Genomic DNA, 20,779 nt, shown 5'->3' on the forward strand with positions numbered 1-20,779 from the left:
ACAAGAGCAGTTGTAGCCCTATGCTTACAGTTCCCATGATTTTACCTCTCCCAGCTGTTAAGAACATGGCAAATGAAGTGGGAATCTTCTGAGGAATGATAAAGGTCATTAGTTACATCAGTGGTTCTCAAACTTTTGTACTGGTTACACCTTTCACATAGCAAGCCGCTGAGTGTGAACCCCCCTTTATAAATTACCGGTAAAACACTTTTTTATATATTTAACACCATTATAAATGGTGGGTGCAAAGTGGGGTTTGGGATGGAAGCTGACAGTTCGCGACCCCCGAATGTAATACCTTGTGACCCTCTGAGGTGTCCCGACCCCCAGTTGAGAACCCTTGAGTTACACAATTACACAAACAGAAAACTGTGCTTGTAGCTAGTAAGCACCTTCTAATTGCTGTCATATAGTATCTTTCTTCTAGGTAATTCATCTGTCTAGAAAGAAACTTAAACTCAAATCAGGATTTAAATTACCACTGGACACAAACACCGGCCCCAGTACAATTCAAAATACCGTATTAATGTACTCTGTGAATTCATAATATAGTTAAATGTAGGGCTGTTGATTGATCGCAGTTCACTCACGCAATTAACTCAAATTAGTTGCGATTAAAAAAATTAATTGCGGTTTTATCGCACAATAGAATACCAATTGAAATTTATAAAATATTTTGGATGTTTTTCTACATTTTCATACATATTGTATTCTGTGTTGTAATTCAAATCAAAGTGTATATTTTTGAGTACAAATATTTGCACTGTAAAAATGATAAACAAAAGAAATAGTATTTTTCAATTTACGTCCTACAAGAACTGTAGTGTAATCTTTGTCGTGAAAGTGCAACTTACAAATGTAGATTTTTTTGTTTCATAACTGCACTCAAAAACAAAACAGTGTAAAACTTCAGAGCCTACAGTTCACTCAGACCTACTTTTTGTTCAGCCAGTCGCTAAGACAAATAAGTTTGTTTACATTTACAAGGAGATACTGCTGCGTGCTGCTTATTTACAATGTCACCTGAAAGTGAGAACAGGCATTTGCATGGCACTTTTGTAGCCAGCATTGCAAGGTATTTACGTGTCAGTTTTATGCTAAACATTCGTATGCCCCTTTATGCTTCGGCCACCATTCCAGAGGACATGCTTCCATGCTGATGATGCTCGTTAAAAAAAGAATGCATGCGTTAAATTTGTGACTGAACTCCTTGCGGGAGAATTATGTCCCCTGCTCTGTTTTACCTGCATTCTGCCATATATTTCATGTTATAGCAGTCTCAGATGATGACACAGCACATGTTTATTTTAAGAACACTTTCACTGCAGATTTGACAAACGCAAAGAAGGTACCAGTGTTAGATTTCTAAAGATAGCTACTGCATTTGACCCATGGTTTAAGAATCTGAGAGGGAAGAGGTGTGGCATGCTTTCAGAAGTCTTAAAAGAGGAACATTCTGATGCGGAAAATACAGAACCTGAACCATCAAAAAAGAAACTCAACCTTCTGCTGGTGGCATCTGACTCGGATAATGAAAATGAACATGCGCCAGTCTGCACTGCTTTGGATCGTTATTGAGCAGAATCCGTCATCAGCATGTCCCCTGGAATGGCGGTTGAAGCATGAAGGGACATATGAATCTTTAGCACATCTGGCACGTAAATATCTTGCAACACCAGCTACTACAGTGCCATGAGTATGCGAGTTCTCATTTTCAGGTGACGTAAACAAGAAGTGGGCAGCATTATCTCCTGCAAATGTTAACAAGCTTGTTTGAGCAATTGGCTGAACAAGGAGTAGGACTGAGTGGACATGCAGGCTCTAAAATTTTACATTGTTTTATTTTTGAATGCAGTTTTTTGTGCATAATTCTACATTTTGTAAATTCGACTTTCATGATAAAGAGATTGCACTACAGTACTTGTATTAATTAGGTGAATTGAAAAATACTGTTGTCTTTTTTACAGTGCAAATACTTGTAATCAAAAATAAATATAAAGTGAGCACTGTACACTTTGTATTCTATGTTGTAATTGAAAACATCTAAAACATTTAAATAAAAGGTATTCTATTATTGTTTAACAGTGTGATTAATCACGCAATTAATTTTTTTAATTGCTTGACAGCCCTAATTGAATGTTTGTCACCTTGTTGGGCCCCTCATCAAAATTTGGCACAAGTGACTAGAAATTAGTTACCATTCAAAGTCTCTATTGATTTGTCTATGTTTAATGACTTGGTTTCGGAGCCTATTTTGTATAACGATGATAGTTTTTGTGGTATGGACAACACTCATTACAGCAAATCTCATAAGGAAAACTAAGAACTCAATTGGTGCAGACCAAATCACTTTTAAGAGGTGGACTCATCAGGACAAGGTCAGACACATTGTACTGAACCTGTTCTGCAGAACATGTTGTGAACCTTTTTGGGATCCCTAAAAGAAATCCCATTCTGAAGCGTATTTATTACTCATTTGAAATGACACCCATTTTACAAGAATAACAGCAGTGCTTTGAAAACTTCTTCCTTTCATATTCAACTTCATGATTAATTTGAAGTAACAGATCATCAGACCTAAAAACATTTTGAGGAAATTGGAGCCCTGGGTCAGCTGTCTTTCTAAGGGTACATTTACACTGCAAAGGCTCCCTTCTCCCAAAAACAGAACAAACAACCCCAATGGCAGCAAGTCTCAGAGCCTGGATCAACTGACTTGGGCTTGAGGGGCTTGTGCTACAGGGCTAAAAATAGTTCCTGCTTGGGCTGGAGGCTGGCCTTTGAAACCTTTTGAGGGGTGTGGGTCTCAGAGCCTGGGATCCAGCCTGAGTGGGAAAATCTATACTGCTCTTTGTAGACTTGTAGCGCAAGCCACTCAAGTCCAAGTCAGTTGACTTAGGCTGTGAAACTTGCTGCTCTGGTGTGTTTTGGTTTGTTTGTTTGTTTTCTTTTTTTTTTTTGTGGGGGGGCACATGGATGTACCCTGACACATTCTTTCTAGCTAAAGTTTTGTTTTTGTCTAACTTTTTCAGTGTTTATATCATTCACATTTAGAGTTAGATTTAGCCCCATTAACTGCCATCTTTCTACTTTCCTGTTAAGAATTTTTCAAAATCGATATTTTTGTCTCCAGAGCCTGAATGTGTCCTCTAAGTCTCCTTATCAATATTATCAGTTTTACACAAATCAAGTCTTCTCTGAATGAAGCCTAAAGCCTGGTATGAGTTCACTGCTCTACCTTTGTAGAGTTCCTTGCAGGATTGAAGTCTGGTTTGAAGATGGCTCTTTATTCGTCTACCCAGGCATTGTGTAGGAGGCATCTTAATTTTATCCATCTAGAACAAATATTGTCATTTCTGATCAGCAGAAAAATTTAAAGGTGCACTGTACTATATAAACAGAGTAAAAGAATGGACCAAAATGAACATTTGAAAACTTTTTTTTTTTTACCTGTTGGCCGTGCATGTGTTGAACCCCTGTAGTGATTTTAGTGACCCAGAAATACATGTGCAGTGGCTGCTTTTTTTTACTTCTGGTTTCTTTAAAAAAAGTGACATAATTTACATTCTGTGCAATGTTTTATGTTTGGACAAAAATTTGTCTTGTGGTTGGCAGGTAATAGTGAAGAATTAAAGAATCTGTCTCACTGCTTTTTAAGGAATGGAGGATGATAGAGTCCTTAATCTAGCTTTAGGCTGCACAACACAGTGCCCGTTCAAATACCAAAATGTGACTAAAATGCAAGTGAATGAATAAAAATAACAGGACAATAAAGAAAACAATGCCGGTGTGCTGCATGTGGTGTTTTGTTTATTTAATTATATATTTTTATATCTATGTCTATATAGAAAATCTTTTAAGCACAGTTGCTCTACACATCTTTCTTCTCCAGAGCTCAACTAGCCCGACTACACTCATAGCCCGAACAGTGCACCATAGGGCCCTTGTTTTATTTCTAATTAACCACTCCTATGAGAAGGACTTACTTTTAAAAAATATCTTTGCCTTCATTTTGGATTGTTTAATCCCAGTCTCTGACAGAGAGCTAGTAAGTTTTCAACCCCAAAAAGAAAAGGGAATATGGTTAGAAAAAACAGATAGAATGTGCATCTCTTGATCCATCTTTCCTGTTCTCAAAGTTTAAAGGAATGTGAGGGTTTGAAAATGGAAGATACAAAACAGTTAATAATGTGGCCTGAAATGCCCTTAGCCCCTCAAAAATTCCCATGTACTTTACTGCCTTCGCATTGCTTGGGTTGTCAAACCTGTGGTCCAGTCTGGGCGCACTCCCAGATTGTCATGGTTTGCTCCTGCCTTTCATTTATGGGGTTGATGAAAATAGAGACCCTGTGCTAAGCTTGGCATTCTTTTCCTTCATCAAGTGATGCCATTAGTATCCTCTAGTTTATCCTTAGGATGAATTTTTATTTGAGGAGATAATGCTTTTAGATTTCTCGCTCACTTCTAATTGCCAAATATTTGTAATTGACCAGAGCATACGGTACTTGATATCCTGAAGGAAATGGCTTTCAGGGGAGAAAAGTGACTGACTGTTCTTCGCCTGGGCACTACTCCACATCTTACTACTGAGGTATCAGTTCGGTCCTGGATTTGGCTGTTAAAATCCTGTTTAAATAACGATCATCACACAGGCAGTGTGTGAAAATCCTTGATCCCTCTTCACTTTATTAGCCTTTGCTTCTCTGTCCAAATTTAACAGAACCACAGTAATGCTAAAGTGCAGGATAAATTGTCTATACCAATGCCTAAGGAAAACTTTGATCATCTGCTTTATCTTTGGGGCTGGTGTCTGGTTGATGACATTGACTCCATCCACCTGTAGTTCACTCACTACTAGTATGCACTGCCAGCGCTTTTGTATAATGGTACAGCCAAACACACTCCATGTGTGGGAAAATTAGGCAGATTTTTCTCCAGTGCCATCTGCAGATGGATTAGGTACTCCTCCTGTGACTCACTGTAGATGATTCGTCTACTGTGCAATTGACAAATCAGTGCTAGAATGTGACTAAAGCACTGTGCAAATTGAAATGTTTGTACAGTGGAGAATATCTGTGAGCTTCTGTAAGATAGTGTAAATTTTAAATCCTGAGTGCACCGGCTGGTAACCGTCACTAGGATCCAGGGCTGTCCTATGCTTGGTCTATTCAAGGTGCTTAGTCAGTTTGTTGACATGTTCTGAAATGTAATGCAAAAGCATGTCATGTCATATCTCTCATGGATATTAAAATAACTGGATTGAACCACTTAATACTTGAATACTCTTACATATCATGGCCCTTGAATCCATTACAGATCATTGCCTCAACCCCTTCTGTCAGTGCTGGTGTCATTAGTTTAGGGATTTTGTTTGGATACTAGTTTGTAGAAGCTGAGCCTTTCATGGGAAGTATGTGCTATTGATACAAACAAGATATTCCCCCAGGTTCCAACAATACATTTTGGCCTTCCTGTGACTGCTGTTCTCTCATCCAACACATCAGCAATCTAATAAGGACTCATTTGTATTTTCCTAATGAAAGCTTTCTAGAATCTTCTTATTTTATAGGGAATATAGTAGACCTGTTTTGTGGTGCACACTTTTATCTGAAGGTTGTTAATGCTCTGCTGTTAGATTATCTTCTTACCAGAATGCTAATAGGAGCTGAGCCATCTTTCAAATAAATTTGGATTTGGACAATTTCACATTGTATAATCAACACGTGTTCACAAATTCCGGAACCTGTTTTCACTTATCAAGGTCTCTTAACTTCTATTATCCTGTCTATCATTAAAGATGTGCAATTATGCTATGTGTGAAATAGCAATGGCTGATGTTTAGAGGAGCAATAAAGAAGTGATAACAATGTTATATTATCTAATATGAAATTACTCTTCTTTAGTTCTGCTGTGCTGAAGAGGGAAGTTATATAGTAAGGAAACCTCTAGAGTTAGAAACAAAAAGCACCATGTTACTATATTTACATTAAGACCCCTCCCCCCAAAAAGACCCAAAAGCAATCCTGATGGAAACTCTGGGAAGGGTGTGTGTGAGAGAGTTTGAGAGTGGAGGTAGGGGGTGGGTGGGAAAGGTTGGAACACATGTAGCAGAGCATGCACCATTCATGGCAGTAATTATTATAGAAGTTTTTTGGGAATCTACAACAGAAACAGTAAAAATGGCAAGGGACTGAGTGGCACAGTATATATTTTCTCTGACTTAGCTGCCATCAATGCAGATTCACAGGTAATTCCTCCTCTGCTTGTCAGGCAGGTGGCAGCCAGTGGGATAGTGTTTAGTACTCATTAGAGTGGTAAACTTATCTCTGAGCTCCAGGTCACTTCCTGCATTTGAAAAGAGTCCAGAACAAATGTGACTAAATTTTTGTATCTGCTTGGGTTGTTTGCTATTTGTTTCTTTTGACAAGAGTCCTTTGAGTCAGTTATATATGTCTTCTGTAGCCCCAAACAGGTATTTTTCCTGCCTTTAGGGAGTTAGTGTGCAAGCTTTCCCGTACACAAAAGGTGTGTGGGGGGGAAGCTACAGAATTACATGCAGTACATATTTATTTGAATATTTAATTTTATTTAGAGTAATGAATCCAGTAATGTGCCCATTTAATACCGTTGAGGTGCTACTGATAAAATCAAAAATACAATCCAGAGAATAAGGCTATGTACACACTACAGCTTACATCAGTATAAGTTGTATGTTGCTCAGGGGTGTGAGTAAGCCATCCCCTTCAGCGATGTAAGTTACATCCACCTAAATGCCGACAGTGCTATGTCGGCAGGAGAGTTTCTTCCGCCAACATAGCTATTGCTGCTTGCAGGGGCTGGAATAATTAAGTCAACAGGAGAGCTCTCTCTCATGGGCTTAGGGCATCTGCACTAGCATTGCTGCAGTGGCACAGCTAGTAAAACTGTAAGCTCTGCAGTGTAGCCACAGCGTAAGTCTGCAAATATGATGAAAGGGCTCTTTGCTCACCCTTACTAATGCATTCACAGCCATTTTGAAAACATTTCTGCAATGATGCCCAGATTCCCACTCTGAAAGGGGACTATTACTTCTAGTGGGACTGCTCATAATAGTAAAGTTTAAGGACATGTATGTTTGCAGGATCAGACCCTTTGTTGTGGCATAGACTATTAGGGATGTCCTCAAATCTGTTTCTTCATTCATTGTAGTAGTGGATGTTGCCACTGCTACCCTGTTTATTGATACTATTTGATTTCAAGAATGTCAAAGGTTTAAAGAATTGGGAAGTCTTTGTGTTTTGGGGAAAATGAATACAGTTGTCATTAATAGTGCGTGCTTCTATATATTGGACTATGATAATATAAAAACTTCTTGTGCACTAAATGTTTTCATTTTCATGCCTTATCCCCACAGTATACATTTTCAGAGGCAGAATGATTTTGTGAATGTAGCATAGAGTTTGTGTATGATCCCATGCAATTCATAGAACCTCTCTTTGCTTCCGTTTTTATATATGTAAAATGGGGATATATTTGTCTTAGAGGGGGGTAATTACTTTGACTCTAAAGTATCTGGATTAAATTTGTTATAAGAGTGAATAACTTGAGCTATAATGGAGATTCTGGCATTTAATTTTTTGTGCAGATTTCTGCCTTTTTGTTAGGGATTATTGATGTGTATTTTCAAATGAGGATCAAAATTAGTCCGCAGAATTTCTGTATATGTTTTTGTATTGCAATTGGTGGGAACTCTGATGGCTATTTAGGTATCTGAACTTGGGTAGAGGTGCCTAAATTTAGGCACAAACAAATGAAAATCCTTAGCTTCATATATGTGTGTGTGTGTGTTTGGTTTTGTTTTTTGTTTTGTTTTGTGTATATATAATATAAAAATGGAGTTGTGTTTAATTGGAGGAACAAGTAATAAGGATGGTTTTGCATATGCCTATAAATCTTTTTTGCATTTCTAGGACTAATGGCAGAAGAATAAACAAAGATGGCAGCTATGGTGCCACCAGTGAAGCTGAAATGGCTTGAACATCTAAACAGTTCCTGGATCACAGAGGACAGTGAATCTATTGCCACTAGGGAGGGAGTTTCTGTCCTGTACTCTAAATTAGTCAGCAATAAGGAAGTAGTGCCCTTGCCCCAACAGGTTCTGTGCCTCAAAGGACCTCAGTTACCAGATTTTGAACGTGAATCCTTATCCAGTGATGAACAGGACCACTACTTGGATGCCCTTCTTAGCAGCCAGCTGGCACTGGCTAAGATGGTGTGTTCAGATTCTCCATTTGCTGGAGCACTTCGAAAACGTCTGCTTGTGTTGCAGCGTGTCTTCTATGCACTTTCTAATAAATATCATGATAAAGGCAAGGTGAAACAGCAACAGCATTCTCCAGAAAGCAGTTCTGGATCAACAGATGTCCATTCTATCAGTGAGCGTCCCAGGTCAAGTACAGATGCTTTAATAGAAATGGGAGTCCGGACTGGACTAAGCTTGCTATTTGCACTACTAAGACAAAGTTGGATGATGCCTGCTTCAGGACCTGGCCTCAGTCTTTGCAATGATGTCATTCATACTGCAATAGAAGTTGTGAGCTCTTTGCCACCCTTATCTCTAGCAAATGAAAGTAAAATTCCACCAATGGGACTTGACTGTTTATCACAAGTAACGACATTTCTTAAAGGAGTAACTATTCCTAACTCTGGGGCAGATACTTTAGGTCGTAGGCTAGCATCTGAGTTGCTTCTTGGTTTAGCTGCCCAGCGTGGTTCTCTGAGATACCTTCTTGAATGGATAGAGATGGCTCTAGGAGCATCAGCAGTAGTAAATGCTATGGAGAAAAACAAAATACAGCAAAGTCCTGAAGGGATGATCAGTTTTGACTGCTTTATGAATATATTAACACAGATGCGGAGATCTTTGGTATGTATCTAAGACTTCTGTTTGGAATTTGATTTTTATTTTGGTTAAATCTTTCATTGTCATTAATTAACAACTTTAAATAAATTCTTACTAATTTGACTCTAAACATATCACCTCAAAACTGAATGGAATATGTATCCATTTTTAGTAGTAGTATAATTGCTTTGAAGGGGTTAGAAATTGGATAGATTATATTCATTAACATCATCTTGTTTGAATGTCTTGTTGCCTACCACTCTCAACCCCCTAAAAAAGACAACTAAACAAGAAATCTGACACTTCTCATGTGACAGTACAGAGTATGAAGAACGTACGAATAATTATCCACTTGCAAATATGTTTTATTCCAAAATAAATATAGTAAAAAGTACAAAACTGGGTTTTAAAGTTTGCTTTCTGTTGGACTCGCTTAGTGTTCAAAGTTGTGTAATATACTTGGTTCACTGTTCAAATTTGTGTACCATGTGACATCCCCACCCTCCTAATTAACCCAGGCGTCTGCTGCTTGTACCTTTGGGAGAAACAGCAAAATTTACAAGCTGTTGTGTAAGTTCTGAACAAGATTGAAATTGATGCAATTCTTGTAAATTTCATTGTGCTGTTGGCACTTCGGGAGTGAGGTTCCTTTCCCCACTCTGGAATATTCTTTAAAGTCTTGAAATCTCGGGGGGATGTGCAGTCAAAAACCTATCAGGCGTAAGCTTAATATGCACAAACTCAAATGGGGGCAGATTTTTCTCTTAAACTGAAAAACAAAAACCTCTGCCCCGCCCATCTGCTAAAAAACCTAAATTATTAAACCTATTTTGAAAGGGATTAAAAGAATGGGAGAATTGTTTTAATTTTTTTTTGGGTGGGGTGGGGCACAGCACAAAACTAATAAATGTACTGCAGAAAATCACTATTGTATATGCACAGTAATACAGTTGGTCATATGGGTATTTTACAGTTTGTGTCAGTTCTATGTTGAAAGGAGGTGAGCTGACCCAGGGATATATTAGGGACTAGTGCTTTATTTAGGAGGATTTGCATCAGATTCTGAATCAAAGCAGACGCTTTAAAATGCTTGTAATAGTGTTTGTCTTTCAGACCTTAGTTATGTGCGATAAATGTACCAGTGAAAGACCAGTGTTTGCATAGAAAACCTCTGCTTATATAAAATTGAAGCTGTCTAATGTGTCTAACTTGTTTTTATGATTAAATATAAAAACATCATTGAAACCATTGGAGGATTTGCATCATACCAAAATAATAGTGTGTGATCTGTGGTTTAAGAGAAAAAGCATTCACCTTAAAAATGCACACAAACAACTACTTTAAAACAGTATTAAGGAAATCAAAACTCAAACTTAAAAATTAACCCACCACTATTTTTGGAGTGGTTAATTAAAAATTAAAAGTCTTATGAATATATTAATTTCCCATGTTATTGTTTAGTTATTCAAAATTAAAACTTGTTTTGGTTATAGACTGATTTCCGAAAACAAATTTGATTTCACTGCACATAGAAGAATAAATGCATCAAAAATATGTTGTGTAATGTGCCGTTGCTGTGTGTACTTCTCTCTTTCTGACAACATCACCAATGTTTTTTAAATTTGTAGGGATCATCTGCTGATCGAAGTCAGTGGAGGGAACCAACTAGAACGCCTGATGGTTTATGCTCTCTCTATGAGGCAGCTTTGTGTTTGTTTGAGGAGGTATGTCTTTTAATGAACTTTGAGTTTAGAGTGAAACAGTGCAAAATACAATTCACTTATTTGTTTAGCTCACATTTTTTAAAAGTGAAATTATTAACTTTGTGGTCCTTCCAAGGATATCCAAGTGTTTTACAAACATTTTATGAATTAAGCCTCACACCTATCCTGTGAAATGGAGGGTGGGGAGGGGGGAGAAATCCCCATTTTACAGAAGGAAGACTGAAGCTAAGATACTTGGCCAAGATCATAATGCAACAAGTCTGTTGGATGGCTGGGCATACAACCCATATATCTCTTGACACCCAGGCCTGCATTTTAACCACCAGATGACTGCTAAAAGTCAGTACTGTGCATTAGGTAGAAAATTGAATTAATCAGAATGATGGGAATGTAAGAATACACATGTTGGTTGGCCAATAGGAAAATGTGTTGAAAGTCAACTAAAATTCTTGTTTAGTTACCTTGTTAGTGTTGTTTTTTATTTTATTGCATTAGGTTTGTCGAATGGCATCAGATTATTCTAGAACATGTGCCAGCCCTGACAGTATACAAACTGGTGATGCTCCCATTGTTTCTGAGACTTGTGAAGTGTATGTTTGGGGTAGTAACAGCAGCCACCAGCTGGTAGAAGGAACACAAGAGAAAATACTTCAGCCCAAACTAGCACCAAGTTTTTCTGATGCACAAACTGTGAGTGATTTTTGTAGTGGTATCTAATGTACTGTAGTCGTAAACTTAAGAAGATGCATATCATTTTTGAAGTTTTTCCAGTTTTTATACTTTAATAAATAAGATATAAAGAGTTTTTTGTGATTTAGTTTTGACTGTCAAGTCCTAATATTTGAAGAGAGAAAAACATCTGGAAATACATCCTAATTCTTTTTGGGTCTGTGAAGAAACATGATTGTTCTCTATAGTAACACTTAAACATGAATCAGTTTTTTCCTAAATGACTGTGAACAGGTGTATAAGTAAATCCTCTAGTTCATTATAAAAGCTGTTTGAAAAGAAGATTATTCTTTGGGTTACTACATTTTTTGTGCTTCACTCTTTACCCCAAAAAAAAAGAAAAAAAAAGTCGCCCTAAAGACCAAAAGATGTTCTAGCTGTTAATATTTATTCTCCATCAATTACTTTCACATCAAGTTTGCTTAGTTTAAAAGTCAAAGCAGGATCTGTCTAACTGCTGATGCAGCAAGCTTGACTAGCTTTTTGTTCTTTCCGTTTTCAGTCATGGATTCTGCTGGCACAACTTAGCACTTCTGTTGATACGTGACACAAAATAGAAAAGTTTGTTCTTTTGCTGCAGTTCTTTTGCTGCTGTGGCTTTGCAATGTTTGTGTAGGTAAAAGCTTGTTTTGGTCACTAGATAAAGATGTGATTATGGTCCAGATTCTGCAGTCAGTTCTGTTGAAGTCAATGGGAATTTTTATATGCCAAAGGACAGTAGGTTCACATCTCTAATAGGGCAGGCTTATGCATCAACATAACTACATTTCAAGCAAATATAATCTACAAAAGAGTAATGTATGTTCTGTGTGTGGTTATTTAAATAATATAGTAAATACCCACACAACATATTTTGTGTGCTGCACAGTTTGTGTGGAAAAGTTCCTTCTTGTGTTCTCCAGGTAATCTTATTCTGCCCAGGAACATTTAATCCTTGGTCTTATTGCCCTTAAATACATATTTCTTCTGTGTTTTGTGTATTGTTAATAGTGAATTCATAATAGTGTATAGAAGGGACAATTTATCATCAGTTACAGTGAAGCATAACCTACTATAAATCTATTCCATTAAGTTGTTTCTTTGTTTTTTAACCCTGGAAGCAGGGATGGCTGAGGCAGCAAAGAAATCCATGTCCATTCATGAATCTGACAGAGCTAAAGGAGGCCCAAATCACCCTCGCTAAACTCATGCCAGAGAAAGTCCCTAGTACCTATGTGTTATTTTACTATTCCTGCTTGATTTAGTTTTGTGTGTTTAAGGTGAGAATTACAACTTAAACAATATGAGTGAAGAGGTGCAAATTACTAGGTAAAATAACTTTATTGGGGTGTATTTATATTATCTATGTAACAAGAAAATAGCTTTATTTTGGAATTTAAGAATGCTTTTAATTTAAGATTTACAGAAGATCAACTTAACCTGCGTTTCCATAGCTTGTTCAAGTCCAAACTCTCCTTAATTTTTAGTTTGCATTATCGCAAAAAGAATGAGGAGTACCTATGTCACTAACAAATTTATTTGGGCATAAGCTTTCGTGGGCTAAAACCCACTTCATCAGATGTATGCAGTGGAAAATACAGTAGGAAGATAGATAGATACGCGCGCACACACACAGAGAACATGAAAAATGTGTGTTGCCATACCAACTCTAAAGACGCTATTCAATTAAGGTGGGCAATTATCAGCAGGAGGGAAAAAAAAACTTTTGTAGTGATAATCAGGATGGCCCATTTCAAACAGTTGACGAGAAGGTGTGAGTAACAGTAGGGGAAAAAATTAGTATGGGGAAATAGTTTTTACGTTGTGTAATGACCCATCCACTCTGTCTTTATTCAAGCCTAATTTAATGGTGTCCAGTTTGCAAATTAATTCCAGTTCTGCAGTTTCTCGTTGGAGTCTGTTTTTGAAGTTTTTTTTGTTGAAGGATTATGACTTTTAGGTCTGTAATTGAGTGACCAGGGAGGTTGAAGTGTTCTCTGACTGGTTTTTGAATGTTATAGTTCTTGATGTCTGATTTGTGTCCATTTATTCTTTTGCGTACAGACTGTCCGGTTTGGCCAATGTACATGGCAGAGGGGCATTGCTGGCACATGATGGCATATATCACATTGGTAGATGTGCAGGTGAATGAGTCTCTGATGGTGTGGCTGATGTGATTAGGTCCTATGATGGTGTCCCTTGAATAGCTATGTGGTCAGAGTTGGCAACGGGCTTTGTTCCAAGGATAAGTTCCTGGGTTAGTGTGGGTTTTTTTTTTTTTGGTGGTGTGTGGTTGCTGGTGAGTATTTGCTTCAGGTTGGGGGGCTGTCTGTAAGCGAGGACTGACCTCGCTTACCAAGATCTCCCTGGTCAGCCAGTTACAGAACTAAAAGTCGCAGTTCTTCAACAAAAAAACTTCAAAAACAGACTCTCTAAGGTTCCACAAGTACTCCTCGTTCTTTTTGCTGATACAGACTAACACAGCTAACACTCTGAAAATTATCACAAAAGGGATCCATGAAGGAATACAGCATTCTGTTAAAAGTACAAACTTTAAGCTTTGCTCTAATGTATTTATCTAATGCATTTCCTTTTGTAATATTTTTACCTTTTTTGCTTATAGATTGAAGCTGGACAATATTGTACTTTTGTCATTTCCACGGATGGTTCTGTCAGAGCCTGTGGTAAAGGCAGCTATGGGCGGCTAGGACTTGGTGACTCCAATAACCAGTCCACACTGAAAAAATTGACTTTTGAGCCTCACAGGTCTATTAAAAAGGTATCCTCTTCAAAAGGATCTGATGGTCACACTTTAGCATTTACCACAGAGGGGGAAGTCTTCAGCTGGGGTGATGGTGACTATGGAAAACTGGGACATGGAAATAGCTCAACACAGAAATATCCCAAACTTATTCAGGGTCCTTTACAAGGAAAGGTATGTTTTATGTAATGGAATGTCTTTTTGTTTTCATGCCTTTTTGTTTTCATGCCTTTTTAATTCAATGCTGTTATTTCCATAAGGGTTCAAATATTTCAATTTATATGCAAGATTACTCTTTTGGGGAGGCTAGAAGGGTAGAAGTTCCCTGTTTCAGCTAAGCACTTAAACATGCACTCAGCTTTAGTCGTGAGTAGTTCCTTTGGTGGTCAGTGGGTCTAACTCATGTGATTAAGTGCTTTGTTGAACTGGTACCTAATTTCAGAAGATTACTGATCTTTTTAGTTACAAGTAATAATTTTAACACAGAATCCTTAACACTGATAGTGCTTTTCCTTTTCAGAGTTCATTAGTTAATCCTCATAACTCCTCGGTGCAGTTGATTAATACTGTATTATTCCCATTTTTTCTAATGAAGAAACTGAGTGAGAGGCTGAATGACTTGTCAAGGCCACAGACGGAGTCAGTTGTAGAGCCAGGAGTAGCACATGGAAGTTTTTCCTGTCAGTTCTCTCTCAGTATTAAATGGCAATACATACCACTTTAAGTGATTTTTTTTTTAAAGTGACTCTCTTGAGATGATTAAGATGAGCCACTCTTACAACTGCCGTACATGTGGGGGGCAGTGGGGTGGAAAGGAACAGGCCCAGTGGTGAGCTGGAGCCGGTTCGCACCTGTTCGCGTGAACTGGTTGTTAAATTTTGAACCGGTTGTTAAAGGGGTGGGCAAACTCCGGCTTGTGGGCCACATGCGACCCGCGGGACCGTCCTGTCCGTCCCGCTTGAGCTCTCGGCTAGGGAGGCTTCCCTGTGAATTTTTACTCACCCGTCGGCACTCTGAGCCTTCAGCGGCAGGTCCTTCACAGTTCCCAGACCCTGAAACAGATTGGTCCATCCAGAAGAAGGTGGTGCAATATTCATAAGAGGGTCTTACAGGGTGGAAGTGAGCCTTTTCATGCTTTACACTATAATAGCTCTTGGTTTGCACCTGTAGGGAATAAGGCAGATGACAGCTGGGTGTGGGTTTTCCTCCCTTTTCTCATTTACTGCTGCCAGACTAGGTTGCCTTGCAGGCATTATTCAGTTTAAATTACTCCTGTTTAAGCTTGCTTGATAAATAAAAGTTGCGGCCACATGGCCAAATTTCAGATTTCTGTCTTTCTTTGTTTCCCCCCTGCCATTTGCAAATGCCTGTTAAATACTAAAAGAGAGTTTGTAACTATAATTTAATGAACAAGATATATTTTATGGGGGCAAAAAAATGGATCTATAATACACTAGTCCAATGTTCTTACTGAAGGCAAACTTTCATAACCCTGTTCCTTGGTGACTCAAAATTCTGTATGATTCTACTACTTGCAACAGCTTCAGTTTTAGAAATGTCGTTTTCTTTGCATGTAATGTAGGTAGTTGTATGCGTGTCAGCTGGATACAGACACAGTGCTGCTGTTACAGAAGATGGAGAATTGTATACTTGGGGTGAAGGAGACTTTGGAAGACTAGGTAATTTCAAAATTCCTTGTATGAAACTGACATGACCTGTTGCTTTTGAAAAGGGCATATGTTCAGTAGTGATCCTACACATTTATTCAGATTTTTTTCCTTGTATATTAGGGTTTCTAAAGTTTTCATATTTACTTTGCAAAATTAACTATTACATGTCTGATTGTTTTCCAAAAGCATGCTTCTCCCAGTGCTCCAAACTGTCCCCTATGCCTTCGTTGGTAACAAAACCCCCATACTTCAAATACTCCAACTTCCTCAACAACTTCTGTAATAATAAAAACACAGAACAAAAAACCTTTGTAGAACATTGCAAAATTAACATGTAGGTCAAGTTTGTCATAAAGTATTTTGGGTTCTTAAGTGGTAGGATTACATACAGAAAGGACCAACTGGAAGTTAGAAATGTTGTGGCCAACTGTATACATACTCATGGGGGAAATGGAGAGGGAAGAAAAGATTTCTGTTTCTTGAGTGAGGATAAGTGTACTGTAGTCATGTTTCTCTTTCCTTTGGTTTGTCTGATTTTGAATTTTCTACTTTTTTATAGTTATTTGGGCTATAACTAGGTGACTGATTTTTTTTCTATTGAACTGTTAATATTAATGGTTTGCTGTATGTAATTGTTTATGGTAAAGAAATTATTATAGATAAAAGTTTACCTCTACTAATTCTTAAAAGTTAAAACGGTAGCACTCCAGGAGTTACCATTTTAAGAAGGATTAATGGTGATTTTCGCGCTTGGTGAGCAAATTAAAATTTGTATGTTCTATGTTAATTTTGTTAAATGGAAAACATACTTTTCTGTGTTTTGAAATTTCACAGTGTATGCAAATAAGTTATTAAAAAAGATTTTTTTCACTGCAATTTTTATCAGGAAAAAGGTGCTCAAATAACAGTATCACTAGAACCTTATTAATTCACTCTGATTAGAGTGATCCATTATGAATTACTGAACTTTGCAAAATAATAAGTGAGAAAACAATTAAAACCAGTATGCTGCATCTAAAACGTATTTCATTCATTTGACTATTTCAGTTTTTGTCCTGTGCCAGATCAGATCTGGGGTAATGTAGCTTTCCTCCCAGCAGGTAGCAAAAGCAGAACGCAGTTGGTACATTTAAGGTTTATTGGATACCAGGTTTCAGTTGTTCCTGTTTCCAGTAGGTGCTGCTCTGAGGATCAGGTCTTTTTGCTGCTAGATTTTAGAAAATCAGTCTCATGTTCAGTCGTATTGCTCTATTTTCTCCAGATAAGGAAGATCATAGCATCTATTTAGTTTATGCTATAGTCCCACAGTCCTCTTGGCTTTCAAAAGTTTACCTGGACCCGAAGTGGGCCGAACATATTCCTGGATTTGCTGTTCTGATTCAGAGATCAGTGTTTCAGGCTACTCATCTTGGGTAGTTCTCTGTTCAGTGGCTTTCTGTGATGCTTACCTGCACACACTGATTTTTTAAGGTCCACATTCAGGGAAGTCACTTACCCTATGAGACCACTACCTTTTGGGCTAGCTACAACCCAGCATTAGAAAGGGTACGTTATCCCCATCTAGCCTAGTTTTGGTGACACAAATCTAATTAGTGGGTAAGAAATTTCCCTAAATTATGATGCTTCATAATGCACTAGTAAACGTTCTGTAGTACATTTTGTAAAAATATTGAAGGGTTGGTAATTTGAGACCTTACTACAGAACTTTTCTATTAAATCGTTGCTGAGAAGTAAGCAGAAACATAAAATTTTTGTGTCAATTACAAGGTGATGAATTAGCAAAGTTCTATTGTGCATTATAATTACAGATGTATCTTAAAATTCATAAACAGGAGGAAGGAAACATATCAAAATACATTTTTTGTTTTTCCAAGGTCATGGTGACAGCAATAGCCGTAACATTCCAACTTTAGTGAAAGACATTAGCAATGTAGGAGAAGTTTCCTGTGGCAGTTCACACACAATAGCGCTATCCAAAGATGGAAGAACAGTATGGTCATTTGGAGGAGGAGATAATGGTATGTAAAAACTAAAATCTTAATAATAATTAACATGGGTCATTTGTGATCTGAAATATGATGAAGTATTTCTACATTTTTGAAAAATCTGTTGCACATCAAATGGACTGAGTTGTTATCCACAGAGGAGCTAAAACTGAGGATTGGTGAGACGCTGAGGTAAAAGGTTGTTTGTAGATGCAAATATCTTGTGAAATTGTGTAAAGATACAGAAAGGAAGATTGTAATTAAGCAGAAGGACTTGTTCAGGGGTGTAAGAGGAGATTTAAGTTCATGTGATAAGTTGAGGCAAGTCCATGAAGAGTTTAAAAAAAAAAAAAAAAAAAAAAAAAAATTGTATGTATTGATTTTTACCATACATTTCAATTATAATGTCTTTTAGCGTGAGAGATTTGTAAAACTACAAGATCTGCATGATTTTACCTGACCTTACTGAAGTAGCATTGTACAGTGATTATAGCACAGGACTGGGTCTCTGAAGTCATAATCCTGGTTGCTGTGTGATCTTGTATAGAGAAATTAAGTAACATGCCCATCAGTTTCCATATATTTAATATACTTATAATGAGATTCACCCATTTTTTTGGGGAAACACATTGGAATTAAGCTACATAAGTTTTTTCTATTATTTTTATTTTATTTTATTTTTTTATTGCTGTGCATGTCAATATGCCTGTGTATGAAAGGTCAGAATCTAATCTGTGATTTGTAGGTGGAATAATTTCTTGTCAGAAGATATAGGGAAACTAAGATGTATTTCACAATCTTCATTATGGGCTTCAAATCCAATTCATTTTGGTGTAACATTCTTCAGTACAAGTATCCTTTATGCATTTACATCCTATGGAAGTGATCACTATTAGCTCAATTACCATTCCATATGATTCCAGCCAGAGTACAGTCCATGTACTTTGACTTCTTTGTTTTATTTGGTAATTCTTAAGACAAAAATGATATAGTGAAGTCAATACACAAATATAAGAATAAGTTTTAATATTAGAACGTAGACTTTGTATAAAAATGGACTAAAAGTTTATCATGTCTGCAAATATGTAGAATGAAATATTTAAAGGTAGTGTAAAGTTTTTTCAAGTTCGTTCACTTTTTCATCTCATGTGACTCCTGAGCCATGAAGTTCTACTTCTGTTTTATTTGTTTTTGTCAAAACTTTTAATGGTTTTTTTTTATATATATTTGGAATAGTTGCTGTCACTACCACATCTCTCAGGAAAAGCCAGAATAAGAGAGACTCATACTCTGCCATCTCCTGTCTTTACAGCTATTTCAGTGCCAGAAGTGCAAATAGGATTCCTCTCTCTATTAAGCTTTTCTGCTTACTCACTGTCTTCGTTAGAGCAGTTGGATTTGTTAAGATTAAAGCTGTTACTTTGCCACCTCCTAGTGCAGTGTATGTGTGTGGAAGGTGAAAAAGCTCAGAGCAGCAGCTCATATTGCCGTCAGTGATTAATAGAGCTAGTTGGGAACTAGAACTTTCATTACATAGGGAATTCTGACCCCGGGGCGGGGGGAGGGGAGGGGAGGAGGAATTGTTCCAAATTGGAATGAAAACCAAAATGTCCTGTAAAATTCAGGAAATTTTCTATGCAAGACCATTGAAATGTTTCATTTTGACTTTAATATTACATTAAAATATTAAATGATACACAATATACACATTGAATATAATATATACATATATTAAAATATTGATTTTAATATATGTATATATTATATTCAAATATAAGTCCAAACAGAATGAATGAAAATGTTTTGATGATGTTGAAATGAAAGGTTTTGTCTCCTTTTTCCTGTAGAAAACTTTGTCAAAATGAACATGTTCCACAAAACATTTTGGTTTTTGTGAAACTGCATATTTTGATGGAAAACTGTTCCTTCAAAAAATGTTCAGCCACCCCTATTGATTAACACATATTCATGGAATTCTTTATATTGCTCTGATTGGTTGGTGCTGGTTAGTGAGTCATGCCCTCCTTAATGCGGAGGGGGGTTCGTAGGGGAGCCTGGATCCTCTCACTCTACTGGGCTCCAATCCAGATCCCTGCAAGGATTACCAAGGGTCTAGCACCTAGGAGCGCCTTAAGTCTGCACTCCCTGGGCCTTTTCCTTATCACCCACTCTGTATAATCCAAGTTCTTCTTTGAGTGCTCGTTCACGTCCATTCCACATTAGGTGTGCGCGCGCTGCGTGCACGAGTGTCAGAAACTTTTTCCCTTAGCGGCTCCTGTCAGGCCGGTGGGCCCCCTGAGTGGCGCCACTGCGCCCCGCATATATATCCCCGCTGGCCTGACCCCCTCCAGTTCCTTCTTACCGTCCATGGTGGTGTTGGAACAACCCCCCCCACCACCCCCTTTCTCTCTCATAGAAGAGCAGTGCCTTAGCCTGAGAATAGCTGTTTTCAGTTCGTTTACATATAGATTGTGAACACTTAAGTGATTAGGTGTTTGGAGGTCTCCAGCACGGGCCGCGGGGCATAACGCAGGCTCACGGCTTCAAGGCTTGCGCCATGTGCCACAAACCTATGCCAGTTAGTGACCCGCACGACTTGTGTCTACGTTGCCTGAGGGACAGACATCAAACTGAAAGGTGTAGGATTTGCAAGGCGTTCAAGCCAAGGACAAGGAAAGAAATAGACTTTCGCCTAACGCAACTGTTGATGGAGGCTGCATTGCAGCCGCCGGGCCCGGAGCACCAAACACTGGCTCAGGCTTCCTTGGTGCATAGTGCCCTGCAGCCGTCTGGAGACCTGGCCCCGGAGCGCCAGGCTAGGCCCCGGCACCGATGGTCCTCCCCGGTGCGGCCCCTGGTGCAGCCTAAAGGAAGGCGTGGTCATTCCCCGCACAGGAGGCTGGCGCCTCCCAAGGCACCAAGCACTGACCAAGAGCGGGAAGGCCGCGGTACCGGCGCTGACGCAGGCGGTCCCAGTGGCACAAGCCCCACTGAGCCCAGACCTAAGTGAGCTCAGTGCAGACGATGGGCTCGAGGGCATAACGGATCAG

At 38.2% G+C, this 20,779-nt stretch overlaps 1 protein-coding gene across 13 annotated transcripts in view; it reads left to right on the plus strand.

Moving 5' to 3' along the window:
* HERC1 (HECT and RLD domain containing E3 ubiquitin protein ligase family member 1) overlaps window positions 1-20,779 on the plus strand; it is a 213,958-nt gene that overhangs the window by 36,984 nt on the left and 156,195 nt on the right. For all 13 annotated transcript variants that reach the window (XM_037911292.2, XM_037911297.2, XM_037911293.2 and 10 more), the window contains exons 2-7: window positions 7,950-8,905; window positions 10,510-10,605; window positions 11,101-11,295; window positions 13,937-14,248; window positions 15,657-15,753; window positions 17,619-17,762. In XM_037911292.2, coding sequence (XP_037767220.1) covers window positions 7,976-8,905; window positions 10,510-10,605; window positions 11,101-11,295; window positions 13,937-14,248; window positions 15,657-15,753; window positions 17,619-17,762 — 1,774 coding nt within the window. In that variant the 5' untranslated portion in view covers window positions 7,950-7,975. The remainder of the gene's footprint in view (window positions 1-7,949; window positions 8,906-10,509; window positions 10,606-11,100; window positions 11,296-13,936; window positions 14,249-15,656; window positions 15,754-17,618; window positions 17,763-20,779) is intronic.

The sequence above is a fragment of the Chelonia mydas genome, chromosome 10 (assembly GCF_015237465.2).
Source record: "Chelonia mydas isolate rCheMyd1 chromosome 10, rCheMyd1.pri.v2, whole genome shotgun sequence".
Taxonomy (NCBI): Eukaryota; Metazoa; Chordata; order Testudines; family Cheloniidae; genus Chelonia; species Chelonia mydas.